Source organism: Cyprinus carpio, chromosome A1 (genome assembly GCF_018340385.1).
Source record: "Cyprinus carpio isolate SPL01 chromosome A1, ASM1834038v1, whole genome shotgun sequence".
In the NCBI taxonomy this organism is placed as follows: Eukaryota; Metazoa; Chordata; class Actinopteri; order Cypriniformes; family Cyprinidae; genus Cyprinus; species Cyprinus carpio.
In genome coordinates this window covers 33,075,014-33,091,524 of record NC_056572.1, presented here as the reverse complement: position 1 = coordinate 33,091,524, position 16,511 = coordinate 33,075,014, and the positions used below count along the sequence as shown (strand labels likewise).

The window sequence follows — 16,511 nt, the reverse complement described above, 5'->3', positions numbered from 1 at the left end:
AAACTGACATTTTAAAGATGTTTATTGGGTGTTTGTACACAGCAGATGCTTTCCAGATGAAGCACACTTTAACAGACATCTTGGAGATGTACAGTAGTGCTGGGATGGCAGCTAATCCTGGAACTGAGTAGGGCCTGCACATGATGTTAATACTCTAATGCTGTAGCCCAGCATTAACTTCTAAAGTTCTAAGACTTATGTTGTTTCTTTCATGTTGGGAACGCATCTCACTAAGTTTAGGATTAGGGCTATAGATGTATGTTATAATAAAGACATAAGCTTTGATCTATCGTGGTGGTTTCAGGCTGTTGTCATTTTCATATTCTTTATCACAACCCGGGAAACACAGAGGACACACAGGACAAAATTAGAGATAAGAATTAACGACAAATACTCAAAAACTAATGCTAGTAAAAATATACTTTAAATTATTAGTTTGTTGTTACATAAGGTGCTTTACCTCTTTGGGTTTCTGTTAACAAGAGAAGAAACGTAGTAAAAACAATACGGTAGCTGATGCAGATTTTGTATTTAATACGTTTTTTTTTTTCACAAATGAGTTTAACTGTTTGTATCTGATCTTCAACAATATTTTGCCAAATACACCACAAAGAAAGGACTATCTTTAGACACTGAGTAAACAATAATTCAACAAAAACAAAACAAATCAAAAACATCATCTATCCAATCATCTTCCAATCCATATAATATTCCACAGAATATAATGCCGAGTCTCCATCAGAGTAAATCGGCTCCAGAAATTCAACACCATTGGGAAAGAGATATGGCTCCAACACCAGACGATCATTAGGTCTGATATTAGTGATAATCTCTACATCTCTTTTAGTTTTATTTGAACATGTAAATAAATATATATATACAGACATGCATACATATATAAAATTAAAATTAAAATAGCAGCTGAATTAAATCATATACTTCTCAGCACAATCTTCCAAAATTATTACAGAAATTCCCATGTTCAAAAAGCAGTAGGAAGAAGTTCATAACAAACTTTTCAGGTCCTACCCCATTTCTCTGTTTTTATCCTTTAGTTAAATACAAAACAATTTGACGCTTCTCTTATACATACATCTTTACATACACCGTATATCTACCTACCTTATATTCACATAAACCCATGCATTCACATAGATACAGATGCATACATACATGCATACAGATCAAATACATATGCTAACACACAACCTAAAACTTAATGCCAGCATTGTTCTTGCATTGCATTGTAACATTCACAAGGAATTTGAAATGATTACAGAGGGTCTTTATCAAACATCAATTATTTTATAGGACATTTTATTACAAAACATATTGTTTGCTTTTAAATATAATAATCCAGAATTTTGCTCCTGAAATATTTTTTTACATTTTTTAGTTTAGTCATGTTATCATATTTCACCTTCATATCCCTCCTGGATGCTCCCTCCTCCGGTATTAGCTCCAGTTGCACAGTTTATCTGTGAGGAACCTTAAACAGTAACAAGGAATTGGTTTCAGGACAGCTAAAAGCTTGTACACAGTAGCACAAAATACACTAAATCACACAGTATTTTGATTGGACAATGAATATGAATTGATAAAAAAAACCTCCGATGTCCAAACTGATGTCATTTAATCTTAAATCACTTAAATTATAGGTTATTATTGAGCAAAATAGCTTCCTACTAAATCCTGACAAGCATTTTAATTCATTAGAAGGCCTTGGTTCTTTAAAACACATGCTTTTAAACAATGAACAATGAATAGAACTAACTAAAAAGTTAGTTAGGCCTCACATTCAAATGTTTGAATTTAATATTGTTACTTCAGCTGGTTATGGATAAATCTGACTTACCAATAGCACCCCTTACACTGTGGACATGCAGACAGGCTTGAATAATTAAAATAGAGAATAATATAATAATATAATATAATAAAATAATTCACTGTCAGTGCAACTTGTATTATGAAGCCTGGCAGTTAACAGAATGACTGTTTGTTGTGTAATATTGCTCTCTGAGATGTTTATTAATTAAATGCCTTAAACAGTTATGGCCAAGATGTGTAAGCAGGTATCAGAGGTGCTTCATAGAGGCCAATGCAGGATTGGCAGCATGATGAAGGGATTGTCCAGAAAGAAAGTTTATTTGAGGACATCTGATGTTTTGAACCTTGACTTGCTGTTGACCTTTACTTGATCTTGTTCTTCAATTTCTTCTCATGCAGTGGTTTCAGTCTTCTGGGTCTATCCCTCTTATTTTGTATTGCTGAAATAAGCTATTTTATTTTTAAATAAGCTTTTATTTTGCTCTTCTCTTTGCACAGCAAAATATGTTTAATGATGTTTTACAAAGTGCTCCGAAGCACTGATTTGTAACTAAAGATTCACAAGGCAGTGTTTTGAACGCGGCCCTCACTAATTCTTTCTACATAACCAAATTCGAATGTGCACTTCAGAATCTGGGTGGAAGTAGTGGGGCATCCAAGTATTTTTCGCCTATAGTTTTTCAAATACTATGAATTTGGACACTACTCTTTTGGTGTAGGCCTACGGGTTTTTTTTTTATTTTTTTTACATACTATATAGTATGGAAGTATTCTATTTCGGATGCGGCTAGTTTTCCTGCCTATCCCAACAAACACAGGACATTCCCCTAATATTATCGAATGGTTCTCATATGTTTTTGTAACCATAAACTAACATTCTCAGAACATTTTGAGAACAAAAATTATCATAAGTCAAAATCAAAGAATTTTCTTAAATGATGTTCGCATCTCCCACTTTTCTTTGATAAATTTCTTGGTTTTTTTTTGTATTTTTTGTATTTTTTTGTTCAGTTATGTTTTCAATTTACAGATCTTATTGTTCAACGGGTTGAGTATAGCTAAATGCTATTTTTTTCCCCTTCAAAATGCTTTTATCCTCAGATGTATCTACTACTTTTTAATGATACTTTTGGCCAAATGAATGTGACGTTTTGAGGTTGCAAAACCTCATCCAACCCTTATCAGTTCCAAACTACCACACCTTTATTTCTATTCACTACTATTAATTGCACTGTTTGTTTTGTCACTATAGTGTTAAGAAGCACCTTTTTACATTTAGCTTTATAGGAATTTCTGTAATATTTAACAGAAATATCTGAAAATCACACTCTGCTCACTTAAGATATTTATTTACAAAAAAACTTAGTCAATACAAATTACAAAATTACAAAAACAGTTGCCTTAAAATATACATCAGTCCTTTTTTATCTCTAAAGTCTATGATGTCAATTTAAGATGCCATCTAAAGAGGACAGAAATGCACTGCTGAGTCCCAGGAAGTTTAATAAATGTTATTAATATTTATTGTGTTGTTTGAATCTGTCAAAAGTGTTGTCAGTTTCTAGAAAGAGCTATTAAATTGACAGTGCCTTGAGCAAAAAACAAAAAAACAAAAAACAAATCTGTTTTAGTAAGGCTTGACAGGCCTTACACCCTGATAACAGATCCACCCAAAAAAAAAATTCTGTTTTATTAAGGCTTGACATGCCTTACACCCTAATAACAGATCCACCCAAAAATAAAAAATAAAAATAAATAAACTTCCAACAAATAAGTAAAAACTAAAAGCTGATCTCTTATTTTGATTTTTGACCTCTATTAAAGGAGCAGTGAAGTTCAGATGTCCAGTAGTACAAGATCAATTTCCTGCCTGTTTTAACTTGAAATATTACTGTGGATGTGCATGTTTTTTTTCTCAACCAAGCCTCAACAGTTAAACAGAATTCAGGAGCTCATGTAACAAAACCTGCCTGAGCTGTTCCCTTTGTTCCAAAGTGGTTTTACAAAATATAGTGCCTTAAAACTCCCTTAAACGGTTGGTTTGGGTGGATAAAGAAGAAACTTTGGGAGTAACCAAAACTCAGCCAATCCTTCTGTGGAACATTTGTGGAACATCAATAATGGTGGGATGAACCAAAAGCACAGGTGCAGCTGCAGGTGGAGGAGATTCAAACATATATAAGTCTGATGGGTCACACACAGAAGACAGTGAAGACTGAGGAACATTTGAAGACTCTCATTCATCGGTATCTCCAACAATAGAATGGTAAGACTAATTTTAATATGGTTCTTGTCTCTGTATGATTGCAGGGTTGATATAAAAGATACATTTACTTAATTTATCATAATAATCAATATACAGGTGTTTTTGCATATCTAGAACTAAAATGATAAGCTATTTTATGTCATCATTCAACTTGCTATACAGTCATATTAAGGTGAATATTTTTTTTTTTTTTTGCAAATTGCATACTGACTTAAATATAAATGTACTTCAGCAAGTGTGAGAAGCATAACAAAATGATCCTATTTATCTGTGATTTCACTCTCCTATGTATTTAATCTACAGATTTCAGAGCAGAGAGAGATGAAGAGTGTTCTCTCAGTGAAGATGTTGGCTGTGTTGCCTCTGGTTCTGTTGGTGTCCAGTGTGACTGAGGGACGGATTATGAGTAAATGTGAGCTAAAGGCCAAGCTGGAGGCTGCACGATTTCAAGACTTTAAGGTCATGGGAGAAAAATTGAGCACAAAAGATCTTGTCGCTAGACGTGAGTAATAGAGATACTTCTCTTTCAGATTCCCTTATTTCTCTCTCAGTCTTCAGGAGGCTATATTTCCATGTCACATAACCAGCTAAGAGGTTCATAACCTTCATCCATATGTTTTTCTTTTCCTTTCTGAGGCAGTTGTCTGCAAGGCTAAAGCCTCTGGCTTCAACACCAACTTCATGAAAACCATCAGCAACTACTATGAAGAGAACAATCCCGATGACGCCCCACCTCAGTCATCCACCTCCACCTTAAGGCCTACATCAATCTTCACTTCAAGGGCCACTAGCTCCACCTCAAGTACCACCTCAATGTCTACATCAAGTCCCACAATAAGACCCACCACATTTTCCACTTCAAAACCCACCATAGGCTCCACCACAGGCTCCACCACAAGACCAACCACAGGCTCCACCACAAGACCAACCACAGGCTCCACCACAAGCCCCACCACAGGCTCCACCACAAGACCACCATAGGCCACCACAGGCTCCACCACAAGACCAACCACAGGCTCCACCACAAGACCAACCACAGGCTCCACCACAGGCTCCACCACAAGACCAACCACAGGCTCCACCACAAGACCAACCACAGGCTCCACCACAGGCTCCACAACAAGAACAACCACAGGCTCCACCACAGGCTCCACCACAAGAACAACCACAGCCTCCACCACAGGACCAACTACAGGCTCCACCACAAGACCAACCACAGGCTCCACCACAAGACCAACCACAGGCTCCACCACAAGACCAACCACAGGCTCCACCACAAGACCAACCACAGCCTCCACCACAAGACCAACCACAGTCTCCACCACAGGACCAACTACAGGCTCCACCACAGGCTCCACCACAAGACCAACCACAGGCTCCACCACAGGCTCCACCACAAGACCAACCACAGGCTCCACCACAAGACCAACCTCAACCTCTACCACAAGCTCCACTTCAACCCCCACCACAGGCTCCACCTCAAGCTCTACCACAGGCTCCACTTCAACTCCAACCACAGACTCCACCACAGGCTCCACCTCAGGCTTCACCACAAGCTCCACTTCAACCCCTACCACAGGCTCCACCTCAAGCTCCACCACAAGCTCCACTTCAACCCCCACCACAGGCTCCACCTCAAGCTCCACCACAAGCTCCACTTCAACACCCACCACAAGCTCCACTTCAACCCCCACCACAGGCTCCACCTCAAGCTCTACCACAAGCTCCACTTCAACACCCACCACAAGCTCCACCACAAGCTCCACTTCAACCCCCACCACAGACTCCACCACAGGCTCCACCTCAAGCTCTACCACAAGGTCCACTTTAACCCCCACCACAGGCTCCACCTCAAGCTCTACCACAATCTCCACTTCAACCCCCACCACAGACTCCACCACAGGCTCCACCTCAAGCTCCACCACAAGCTCCACTTCAACCCCCACCACAGACTCCACCACAGGCTCCACTTTAAGCTCCACTTCAACCCCCACCACAGGCTTCACCTCTAGCTCCACCACAAGCTCCACTTCATCCCCCACCACAGGCTCCACCTCAATCTCTACCACAAGCTCCACTTCAACCCCCACCACAGACTCCACCACAGGCTCCAACTCAAGCTCCACATCAACCCCCACCACAGAATCCACCACAGGTCCCACCTCAACCTCTACCACAAGCTCCACTTCAACCCCCACCACAGACTCCACCACAAGCTCCACCTCAAGCTCCACCACAAGCTACACTTCAACCCCCACCACAGACTTCACCTCAAGCTCCACCACAAGCTCCACTTCAACCCCCACCACAGACTTCACCTCAAGCTCCACCACAAGCTCCCACTTTAACCCCTACCACAGGCTCCACTTCAAGCTCCACATCAACCCCCACCACAGACTCCACCACAGGCTCCACCTCAAGCTCCACATCAACCCCCACCACAGACTCCACCACAGGCTCCACCTCAAGCTCTACCACAAGCTCCACTTCAACCCCCACCACAGACTCCACCACAGGCTCCACCTCAAGCTCCACCACAAGCTCCACTTCAACCCCCACCACAGTCTCCACCTCAAGCTCTACCACAAGTCCAACCACAAGACCCACCACAGGCTCCACCTCAAGCTCTACCACAAGTCCAACCACAAGACCCACCACAGGCTCCACCTCAAGCTCCACCACAAGCTCCACTTCAACCTCCACCAAAGTCTCCACCTCAAGCTCTACCACAAGTCCAGCCACAAGACCCACCACAGGCTCCACCTCAAGCTCTACCACAAGTCCAACCACAAGACCCACCAAAGTCTCCACCTCAAGCTCTACCACAAGTCCAGCCACAAGACCTGTCACAGGGCACCCTACAGTCTCTCCTTCAAGACCTACCCCAAGAAATGCCTCGAACAGAGGCCGGCGTCACATTCCTTTTTTTAACAAACCCAACGGTCCTATCTTTAGGGAGAAGGAGCCAAAGTGGCCTGTAGTCGAACGCCTGTATGGACTGTTTCAGCTCAGTGATCAGTGGGCCTGTAATTCTGACAAGGTGCCATCTCTCAATATTTGCAACATGAAATGCACTGGTAAGTCTGCCGAGAAACATGCTAAACATTACAAATAAGATAAACCTGAATGTTTTTACTATTGAATGTTTAACTATGAACCAAAGAAAGCCAATTTAATCTGATCTTTTAACTTTTTTTTTAACCAAAGCTTTAAATGGTGATGATGCCACAAATGACATTGCTTGCCTGAAGACCCTGATGAACAGCATGTAAGTACACATGAGCTCAAACAAACACCCATCTACATAACCCCATGCTTCTTATTTTAAATGTGAAGAGTGTTTTAAATATAAATTCAAAACAAAAAATAATTTTATTCAATATTTTAACAAAAAAATGTGTTTACAACTCAATAAACAATTAAAAAAAGAAAGAAATTGAATCTGAAAAATATATATATTTTTTTTTATCCAGTAATTACATTCATGACTCTGTCTTCTTTTGTAACAGGCCACCTAAACCTCTTGTGAACCCCTCTGATTTGAAGAAGATGTAAGTTGAAAATATTTTTATGACATTATAATTTTGCTAATCATGTCAATACACACTAAATATAATAATACATAAAATATGAATGAAAATAAGTACATATTATAGTGCATTTTATGGAATGAATAGCATTTTGGAGGTTGTTTTGCTTGCTTGCTGTTTGTTAATGTTGTCAATTAATTACAATCAAAAACAGCTTATTTTAGCCATGCCTAACAACTGTGTTATGCAAATTTTCAATGATTTCCATGGCTCTACACACCTGAAGTATAAAAGGTCTTTTTTCCTATTTGAGTGCAACAATTAGCATAGCTATTTAAAGATTTTAAATATTAGCAAAGTAACCATAGCACTTGCTATGGCAAATTCCATTTTCAACATGTTGTGACATGGTGAAATAATAAGGAGCTTGAACTGACAAAGTCAACTAGTACATTGTGATAATTGGTGTTTCTCGGCATGTGACAAACACAGAGTGATTAATTATTATATGTCAGACATTATAGGCTTAAAAAAATCTAATCTGAAGGTTCAAAGTGTGACTGTTTTCTGTGTGTTACAGCTTGGGGACCTTGTTGGTGGATGAGTGCCGCTCTGTTGTTCACTCAGAGTACTTTGCTGAGTGTTATTAGAGGAATACCCCTATGATTGAATGGTAATGGGGTCATTGGTTGTGGAACCTTGTTTGTCCATTAAGGCACTTTATGTTATTGCTTTGTTATTGCTGTGATATTGTAATATTGTTATTTATGTACGCATTTACATTTTTGTCTAAACTTATAATTTAACATTTGGTTCCTTGTGTCAGATTGTGCTTTTCATTAAAATAATATAAAAAAATACAGAAGTGCTCAAAATGCACTTTCTTTCTGCATATTTTTTATTTATTTTTTCTTCAGGATAATGTCACCATTTGTACCCAGAAAATATATATATTTTAAGGTCAGGAAACAGCCTAGTTTGAAGATCATTTAGGAATTTTAAATGATTCATTTCAAATCCGACTTGTGCTATCCTGCATGTGAATAACAACTAAATAAAAGAGTGTTTCTGCCTAATAATAGCAATGCTAGATGTATAATAGTTGAAAAGAAACATTTTCAAAATTCAAATGTATTTGTAAAATCTGTTATTTTTCTCATTCAACAGTTATGAAGGTTAAAGATGAAGGGAAGTAAAAAAAAAATCAATATAATTAAAATCTTTCTTGTAGCATGCATAGGTTTTAGTTAGGTGAAACTTTACCTGTATAACTACTTTTACATATAATACGTCTACATAAAAAGTTTAAATTCTAGTTTGTAAAACTAAATTATTTTTAATTATTAATTATTATTTCCAAATACTAGCTACTACTACTAATAATTAGATTAGATTACAGTAGATGTGATAAGATTTATTTTATTGTCATTGTGCAAAGTACAAGCAGCTACAGAGCCAATGAAATGCAGTTAGCATCTAACCAGAAGTGCAAATAAGAATAAATATGTATTTGTGAGGGACAGGGGATCTAAATTTGCATTAATATAGAGCATAATTAAATAATAATTGGTAATAATAATAATACCATTAAATTATAAAATTTAGAAAACGAAAAATGTCTTGGGTTGTATTTATATTATATGTTATATTAAATTGAAAAAGACCGGAAGTGAACGCGCAGTGAAGGAAGGCCCGCTGCGCGTGACGCGGAATCGGATCACATGACCCCTGTCAACATCCAGCATGGCGGACGCGGACAGCCAGAGGTGTGTGAGCGCTTTACTGAACGGAATCACGCAGAGACTTTATTACGGCAATACAGAAATCACGGAGGAGTTTCTGAAGAATGAGCTCTACGCCGAGATGACGCAGGACGAGTTCCGCGCGCTACATGACAAGATGAGGTCGCTTCTGAAGGTGCTTCTCCACTAACTATCCGCTGCTCTCTGAAGCCGTAGCAGCGATGATTAGCACTATTGCTGCAGTCAAATACACGCAGAAGCATTTAATTGTTTACTGAACTAAATGTAGGTGTTGACTGCAGTGTTCTCTGTCTGCCGCTAGAGAGCAGCAGATGTCTTGCATCCTCAATGGTAGCTGTCAATCATTCCATACCACTGAATAGCATTCTTGAAATGCATAGTTTTTAACCTATATTTTATATTTCACAGTTTGCTTTTTTGTGGTTTTTATTAAATGGTTTACACAACTTAAAATCTATGATACATGTATACCTATGCACACTAATGCAAGGGGTTACAAAAATTAAAAGATTAAAATAAATAAAAAGACACCATTTTCAAACTTTACTTTCTAATTAGCTTTAAGTCTTTAGCAAATAGAATTGTATGTATACATTTGTTTATTATCAGTACATGTAAACATATAAGCACACAGAAAACAGTCAATAGACAAAGAATTAAGCCATAAATTAGTCCTTTTGATTTTATATATGTGGACTTTAACAAGTAAAATAATAAGATTCACCATAAACTTAAGAGTTTGCAAGTTATATAAGAATACAACAGTATAGTCTCATTTTAGTGTCACTGGGATACTATTTTATTAATATTTTGAATTAGTATTTATTTTTTATGTTTTCATTGTAATTTTAGTTTTAGTCATTTTGTTGTGTCTTTGTCATTTTTAATTTTTTTTTTTTAATAAAATTATTAAATAGGTTTTAATTTTTTTACAGTTTAAATTTAAGTTATTTTAGTACAAGTTAATCTAAATGAAGATGAGAAATTTTGCCTTGGCAACTAAGTAAAAAAATTGCTATTTCTCTTGTAAGAAGTTGATTTTATTTCAAGTATTGAAAGGTGTGCTGCAGTGTAATCCAGTTCCTCCCGTCTTGACCTCGTGTTTCTGTCTGTCCGTCAGTCCATCGCGTCAGCGGACATGGATCAGGCGCAGCTGGAAGCGTTCCTCACGGCACAGACACGTAAGCAGGGCGGCAGCGGCGTGACTCCGGAGCAGGCGGCCGCTCTGGCGCGCTTCTGGAAGGCCCACCGCACACGGGTACGAGAGAGTCTGCTGGCTCAGAGTCGCTGGGAGCCCGGCCTCAAGGGCCTGAAGTGGAGGGTGGACCTGCACACATCGGCCAGCAGGGGGCAGGTTTCCAACAGTCCTGTGGCCCTGGTGGAGTTAGAGCTCGGCCGCCCCGGAGAGGTGAGAACTCAACTGGAGAAATAAGGGTTCAATTCTTTGAAATATAAGGGTGGAGCTTCATATGCAGTGTATTGAAAGCACAAAAGAGTTATTTTTTTTCACTGTTCAGCTCTGATGCTTGATTTTTCCAAGCCCTTGCCTAATAAAATCAGGGACGTGTGTGTGCCTGAGAGTTTTGATGATGATTTCTATAGACAGTCTCATGGGAAATGTAGGTACTCGGTCTGTATACAAAGAGTATAATTGCACACACCTATGAATATGTGCAGACATGTCCCGAAAAAGTTTTGTTTCACATTGGCAGGAGTTGTGACATGTTGGGTGTTTTTTGAAAGATGCATGTAAGGAAACAAGGTTTTATTTCATTTATTTATTTTTATTTATTGCTGGTGCAGTTTAAAACCTCTATAAGCCTCGTTAAAGTGGAGACAGCTTGAGACGAAATATTAAGACTATTTTAAGAGAAAACTGAAACTAAAAACTTAAAAAAAAATTAAATAAAATATTTAAAATAAGTTTAACTTGATGTACTAAAATATCAAACTAAAACAGAATAAAAATTAATAGAACTATATATACACAAACAACAGAATTACTAAAACTTTAACTAAAATGAAAACAGAAATATAAACTAATTCAAAATACTAATAAAAGTGCAATAGTATCTAAATGATGCGAAGTGTTTTTTTTATTAGATTGTTTTTTTTTTATGATCTTTTAGCAAATAGTTCATATCAGCTGCATTAGATATAAAGTACCTGCCAGCCAAGTATTGCATAAGTAACTCTTGCAAACTCTTGAATGTAACTCATGTATCTCATTCAGAGTCCACGAAGATTTCTTACTAGTTGTGTAGTTGATTAATTGTTTATTCTCAATGATTAACAGAGGTTTTGAATAATCTGCTGCACACCTGCCACATAAGAGCTGCGTAGATACTAGATATTCAGGATAATGCAAACTGGGCTCTTGTGTGGAAAAAATGCAAAGTGCAAAAAAAAAAGAAGAGAAATGTTGCTGCCTAAATTGTATTTAGCACATTTTTAATTCAAACTATAGTATGGTACTGTTAAATTATTTTTTGACGACTGACAGATGTTCAGAGGTTTGAGTAATATTCTGTAATTGCACAGCTGTGAAGTAGGTTTGCTTTCAGTTCAGTTTCCTGAAACTACATCGGCAATCAGTGGGAAGCATATATTAATATTTATGGAAAGTTATAACTGCAGTGTAAGCGGAAAAACAGACTCTGAAAATGTATTCTCCACCACCTTAGGGTTTGATTATTTATTTATAACTCATTCATTATTATTTATAAAAATAATTTATTATTAACTATATTTACTTAATACAATCATTAATTTTAAATAATTTACCAGCCATTTATATTTGTCACTATTACAGATTATACTTTTTTCTTGCATATTTGCATAGTATAAATCTAAATCTATATTATGCTGGCTGTCATATTATGAACGGTTTGTTATTTACAGAAACACACTCAGCATTTCTAAAATCAAAATGTGTGGTAGCGGCCATTATTAAAGTTAAAACTCATTAGTAATATGTTGATATCAATATGAGCTCTAATCCATGTCTTAAGGTCCGGTGATATCAAGAGGGCTGGGTTACAGGAAACAGAGACCCATTAGTGACATTAGCCGTCATTATTCTGCCATTAAGACTTTCCGCTTATCATCAGCTCTTAGCTATGAAGTTCATTTGGGCTTTTATGTTTGCATATCTGAGATGCTTATCTGTAATTTGCTGTATGTTATCGTTTAACCTCAGTGAGTCAAGACGAGAATGACAGCCTCCTTTTGATTGTATTTTTTTGTAAATGCACATTTAGCGCTGTAAGAGGAGCCTCCTCTGCACTGTAAGTGGCTTTCAGCCCATTCGTTTGTCTGTTTTATTGCTCTAATTGTTTCATATCATTTGTGCCGTGTACAGAGAGGTGCATTGCACACTGTATATGATTCACGCTCAGAGGATAGAGGACTGTAGGCTATTCAGTTGTCTTCAGAGCTGCAGGAGAGCAGAAAGCTCCACCGGTGCAACAATGCTGAATGGAGGAGATCAATTACTGAGAAATAAAACCACAAATCATTTCAGAGAGTGCCATGTTTGTGTTGGACTTGAAGAGAAGAGACACATCCGTAGAATGCGTTAGAGTGCTAATATGGTTGCATATAGTTGAATTATTAATAAGAGTGAAAAAGCAGTTTCTAACTGAAATGACTTCCTTCCATTTTCAGGACGGGCCTGTTGTCTGTTACACCTTATTTGAAGATTTCAGCTCGTGCTGCTGTTTTCCAGCAGAGCTTCCATCAGTTTTGCACTGTGCTTGCAGCTGCCATTAGTTAATCTGATTTCACAGATGAATTTGCGCCTTAATTGGGCTTGTTTATTGAATATCATTGTCTCAATTGTGATGAGCCTTTCCGGCGTTATTATATTTACTTGAGGTCACTGTCGCTATGGTTACAGGTGATGCGATACGGCTATTGTGAGCACACAAAAGGAACTTGACATCAGTTATTCATTCATGCAGCAGCTAAACAGGACATTTTGAGAGTCATGCCTGTTATTAAATGCACTTGTCCTAATCTGTGTGGATGTAGCATAGTTTAGGTATGTTTGAGTCCTCCTAGTTTGTTACCTGGTGAAATTCAGCCCAGTTACTGTGATCTCTAATTGATCACTTTTTCCTCTATTTTCAACCAGTAATTTTTTTTTTTTTTTTTTTTTTTTTTTTTTTTACATTAGTTCATTTTCATAAACTAACAATGAAAACAAGTTTTAGAGCATTTATTAACCTTTCTGGGTTAATTCATTTTCTATGCAAGTACTAATACATTTTAACATATGAATTAACATTAGTCAATGTATTATGTAGTGAACAATAATTTATTTTTTTGTCAAATAATTATTATTTTTTTTATTCAGCAAGGATATTTTAAATAGATAATGTTACAAAAGATTTCTATTTCAAATAATTGCTATTCATTTGAACTTTCTGTTTATCAAAGCATCCTGAACAACATGCATCAAATCAGCATATAAGAATGATTTCTGAAGGATCATGTGACACTGAAGATGCTGAAAATATTCTTATTCTGGATTACCCAAATTTGCCTTTCCTGAAGGAGACACCAGTGCAAATTAGCAAATAGTGTTTATGTTATAGGTCAGTTTAGGTTTTAGGCTGTATTTGTGTGAGAAATGAAACAGTGTAAGAGTCACTTTGGGTATCTGATGATGTCATAATGACCTGCTTCGGCTGCTGATGTCATCTGAGTCCTATTCTTCTGCCTTTCTGGATCATTTTACAAAAAAGCTTTGACACTGTTCTTTCACTGCACTGTAATTACAGGATAATGCGGTCAGCTGGTCATGATCACTAAATAAACCATAAGAGTTCATCATCAATCAGACAATAAAATCAAAAATATACAGATATCCAGTTTACCAAGTACACGGCTTACCAAATACAAAATAAAATAAATGGACATAAAATATTAGTTCACAATTTGGTGAGATGAAAGAGTGCAGAGGGATATGAGAAATTGGAAACCAAGTAGGAAAACTGTTTAGGCAATGATAAATTATACAGTTTAGGATCACTATGGAATAATTTGTTCACAGAATGCTGAACGACCAATCAGAATCAAGAATTCCAGGGAACCTTTCAGGAAATGCAAATCTAGTTCTTTATTATCATTCAAACGGTTTAAAAAACATTCTATTTACTGATTCCAAATAACAAGTCCAGAATTATGAGGATTTTCGATGTCATTTTTCTTTGAGTGGGAAATACTTTGTTTCCCATATTGTGAATCTTACACCGCTGGGTTGATGCAGGTTGACTCTGTAATAGGTGTTCAAGCAGCTTTACTAAAATCACACATTGTCACTGAGTGCTAATGAGTTGTTTCTAATGTTCTGCGGTCAGTTCATGTAAATGGCCTCTGTTTCTTTCTCTCTGTACTTCAGAGCTCTGAGTTTGTGAGTTTGGAGTTTGATGAGGAGAAGGTGAATCTGGTGCTGAAGAAGATGGCAGAACTTCAGGAGAGCATCGACAGTGTCGTGCACCACAGCTAGAGCAGATCTGCCTCTTTATAGGGGTGTGTGTGTGTGTGTGTGTGTGTGTGTGTGAGAGAGAGTGAGGGGATGTGTTTGTTTTATATGCTGTATTGTTATAAAGATATATTCATCATAAAAAATAATCATTGTCAAACCTCAAACTTGGATATCTGTGAGTTCATTTTTTTGTATCCATGATTATTTACTCATACAGGATTTCAGGTTCAGTAGTCAGTGTTAGTTTTATAGTGTGTAGTTTATAGTTTATTTATATTCCTGAAGTACTTACTTTGAGTGTTAAAAGAATAGTTCACCCAAAAATAGACAATTTGCTGAAAATGCACTCACCCTCAGGCCATCCAAGATGTAGATGAGTTTGTTTCTTCATCAGATTTGGAGAAACGTAGCATTACATCACTTGCTCACCAATGGATCCTCTGTGGTGAATGGGTGCCGTCAGAATGAGAGTCTAAACAGCTGATAAAAACATCACAATAATCCACACCACTCCAGTCCATCAGTTAAGGTGAGGTGTCTTATGCCAAATGGTGACCCTATATCAGAATTCGTGCTCTGCATTTAGAGTGACCTCTATTTTAGCAGTGAACACACACACACACTGTAACAACACCCGTGCAGTGGGCAGCCATTTTATGCTGCGGCGCCCCTCAGCTGTTTGGACTCGATCATTGCTGAAGGCACCTAACCCGTGGTATCACTGCAGAGAGATCCCATGCACTGATCCAATTCCCGCCGGCCCGAGACTCGAATGGACAACCCTTCGATTCGGTAGGCTCAGTTCCGACTCTCTAACCATTAGGCCACGACTTCCCCTTTCATAAGACTTTAATGTCTTATGAAAGGCAATATTACAGATAGAGGACCTCTATTTTAGCTGGATTTGTTTTTTTACAAACGTGCAGCTTTTATTGTGACGTTTTATCAGCTGTTTGGACTCTCATTCTGACGGCACCCATTCACTGCACAGGATACACTGGTGAACAAGTGATTCAAAGGAATGCTGCATTTCTCCAAATCAGTTCTTATGAAGAAACAAACTCATCTACATCTAGGCTGAGCACATTTTCAGCATATTCTCAGTTAACACCTGTGCTTTTATCCTTTAACTATGGGTTAGGGTTAAATAAATTTTTAGACATTTTGGCAGACATTTGTGAATCAAACTAATGAGCTTGCTTTGCTAACGGCCAACCATTTCAGTCCTTGTCTTCAAGATATATTTGATGCATTTTAAATCACTTCACAGGGTTAATGGTGCTTTTATGTAGTCACTAAGTAAGTAAATGAAGTAATAACTAGATAAATGGTGAGCAGTGGCAGTGCAGGTGAAGGAGTTAATGTTTGTTATGTGTACCAAATGATTTGGGGTTCTTGGAACTGAGAGATACTAATATCATAATCCTTCTTTATCACTGCTGTTTTTGAGTGAAGATCGTCATTCTGAAAGTCAAAGTTATATTGAGAAGAGATAAGCCCACTGTTCACGTATGTTAAAAAGCATATTGTTCATGATAGGGTCAAAATTGTTGACTTATAATGTCACAAATGTAATTTCTTTGTAGTCTTTTTAAAAAAGCATTTTAGATCAGATTTTTTTTTTGTTTGTTTTT

At 37.4% G+C, this 16,511-nt stretch overlaps 3 protein-coding genes across 3 annotated transcripts; all 3 read left to right on the top strand.

The window, feature by feature from the left end:
* The first annotated feature begins 3,960 nt into the window (after positions 1 to 3,960).
* On the top strand, positions 3,961 to 5,074 carry LOC122146167 (integumentary mucin C.1-like). Its single transcript, XM_042764333.1, has 3 exons — positions 3,961 to 4,093; positions 4,397 to 4,595; positions 4,734 to 5,074. The coding sequence occupies exons 1-3, from the start codon at positions 4,091 to 4,093 to the stop codon at positions 5,072 to 5,074; spliced, it is 543 nt and encodes a 180-aa protein (XP_042620267.1). The 5' UTR covers positions 3,961 to 4,090.
* Positions 5,075 to 8,490, top strand: LOC122146156 (mucin-5AC-like; the record flags this gene model as incomplete). Its single annotated transcript, XM_042764217.1, is given in 7 exon segments — positions 5,075 to 5,192; positions 5,289 to 5,312; positions 5,445 to 6,355; positions 6,357 to 7,170; positions 7,301 to 7,361; positions 7,603 to 7,644; positions 8,204 to 8,490. Coding segments are annotated over 7 exon segments (2,040 nt in total), but the record flags the coding sequence as incomplete, so codon positions are not given.
* An 830-nt stretch (positions 8,491 to 9,320) lies between these two features.
* Positions 9,321 to 14,999, top strand: LOC109052076 (COMM domain-containing protein 1-like). The gene is made up of 3 exons (XM_042763186.1): positions 9,321 to 9,540; positions 10,507 to 10,794; positions 14,791 to 14,999. Exons 1-3 carry the CDS (start codon positions 9,367 to 9,369, stop codon positions 14,896 to 14,898), a joined length of 570 nt encoding a protein of 189 aa, XP_042619120.1. The 5' UTR covers positions 9,321 to 9,366; the 3' UTR covers positions 14,899 to 14,999.
* Positions 15,000 to 16,511: the final 1,512 nt, after the last annotated feature.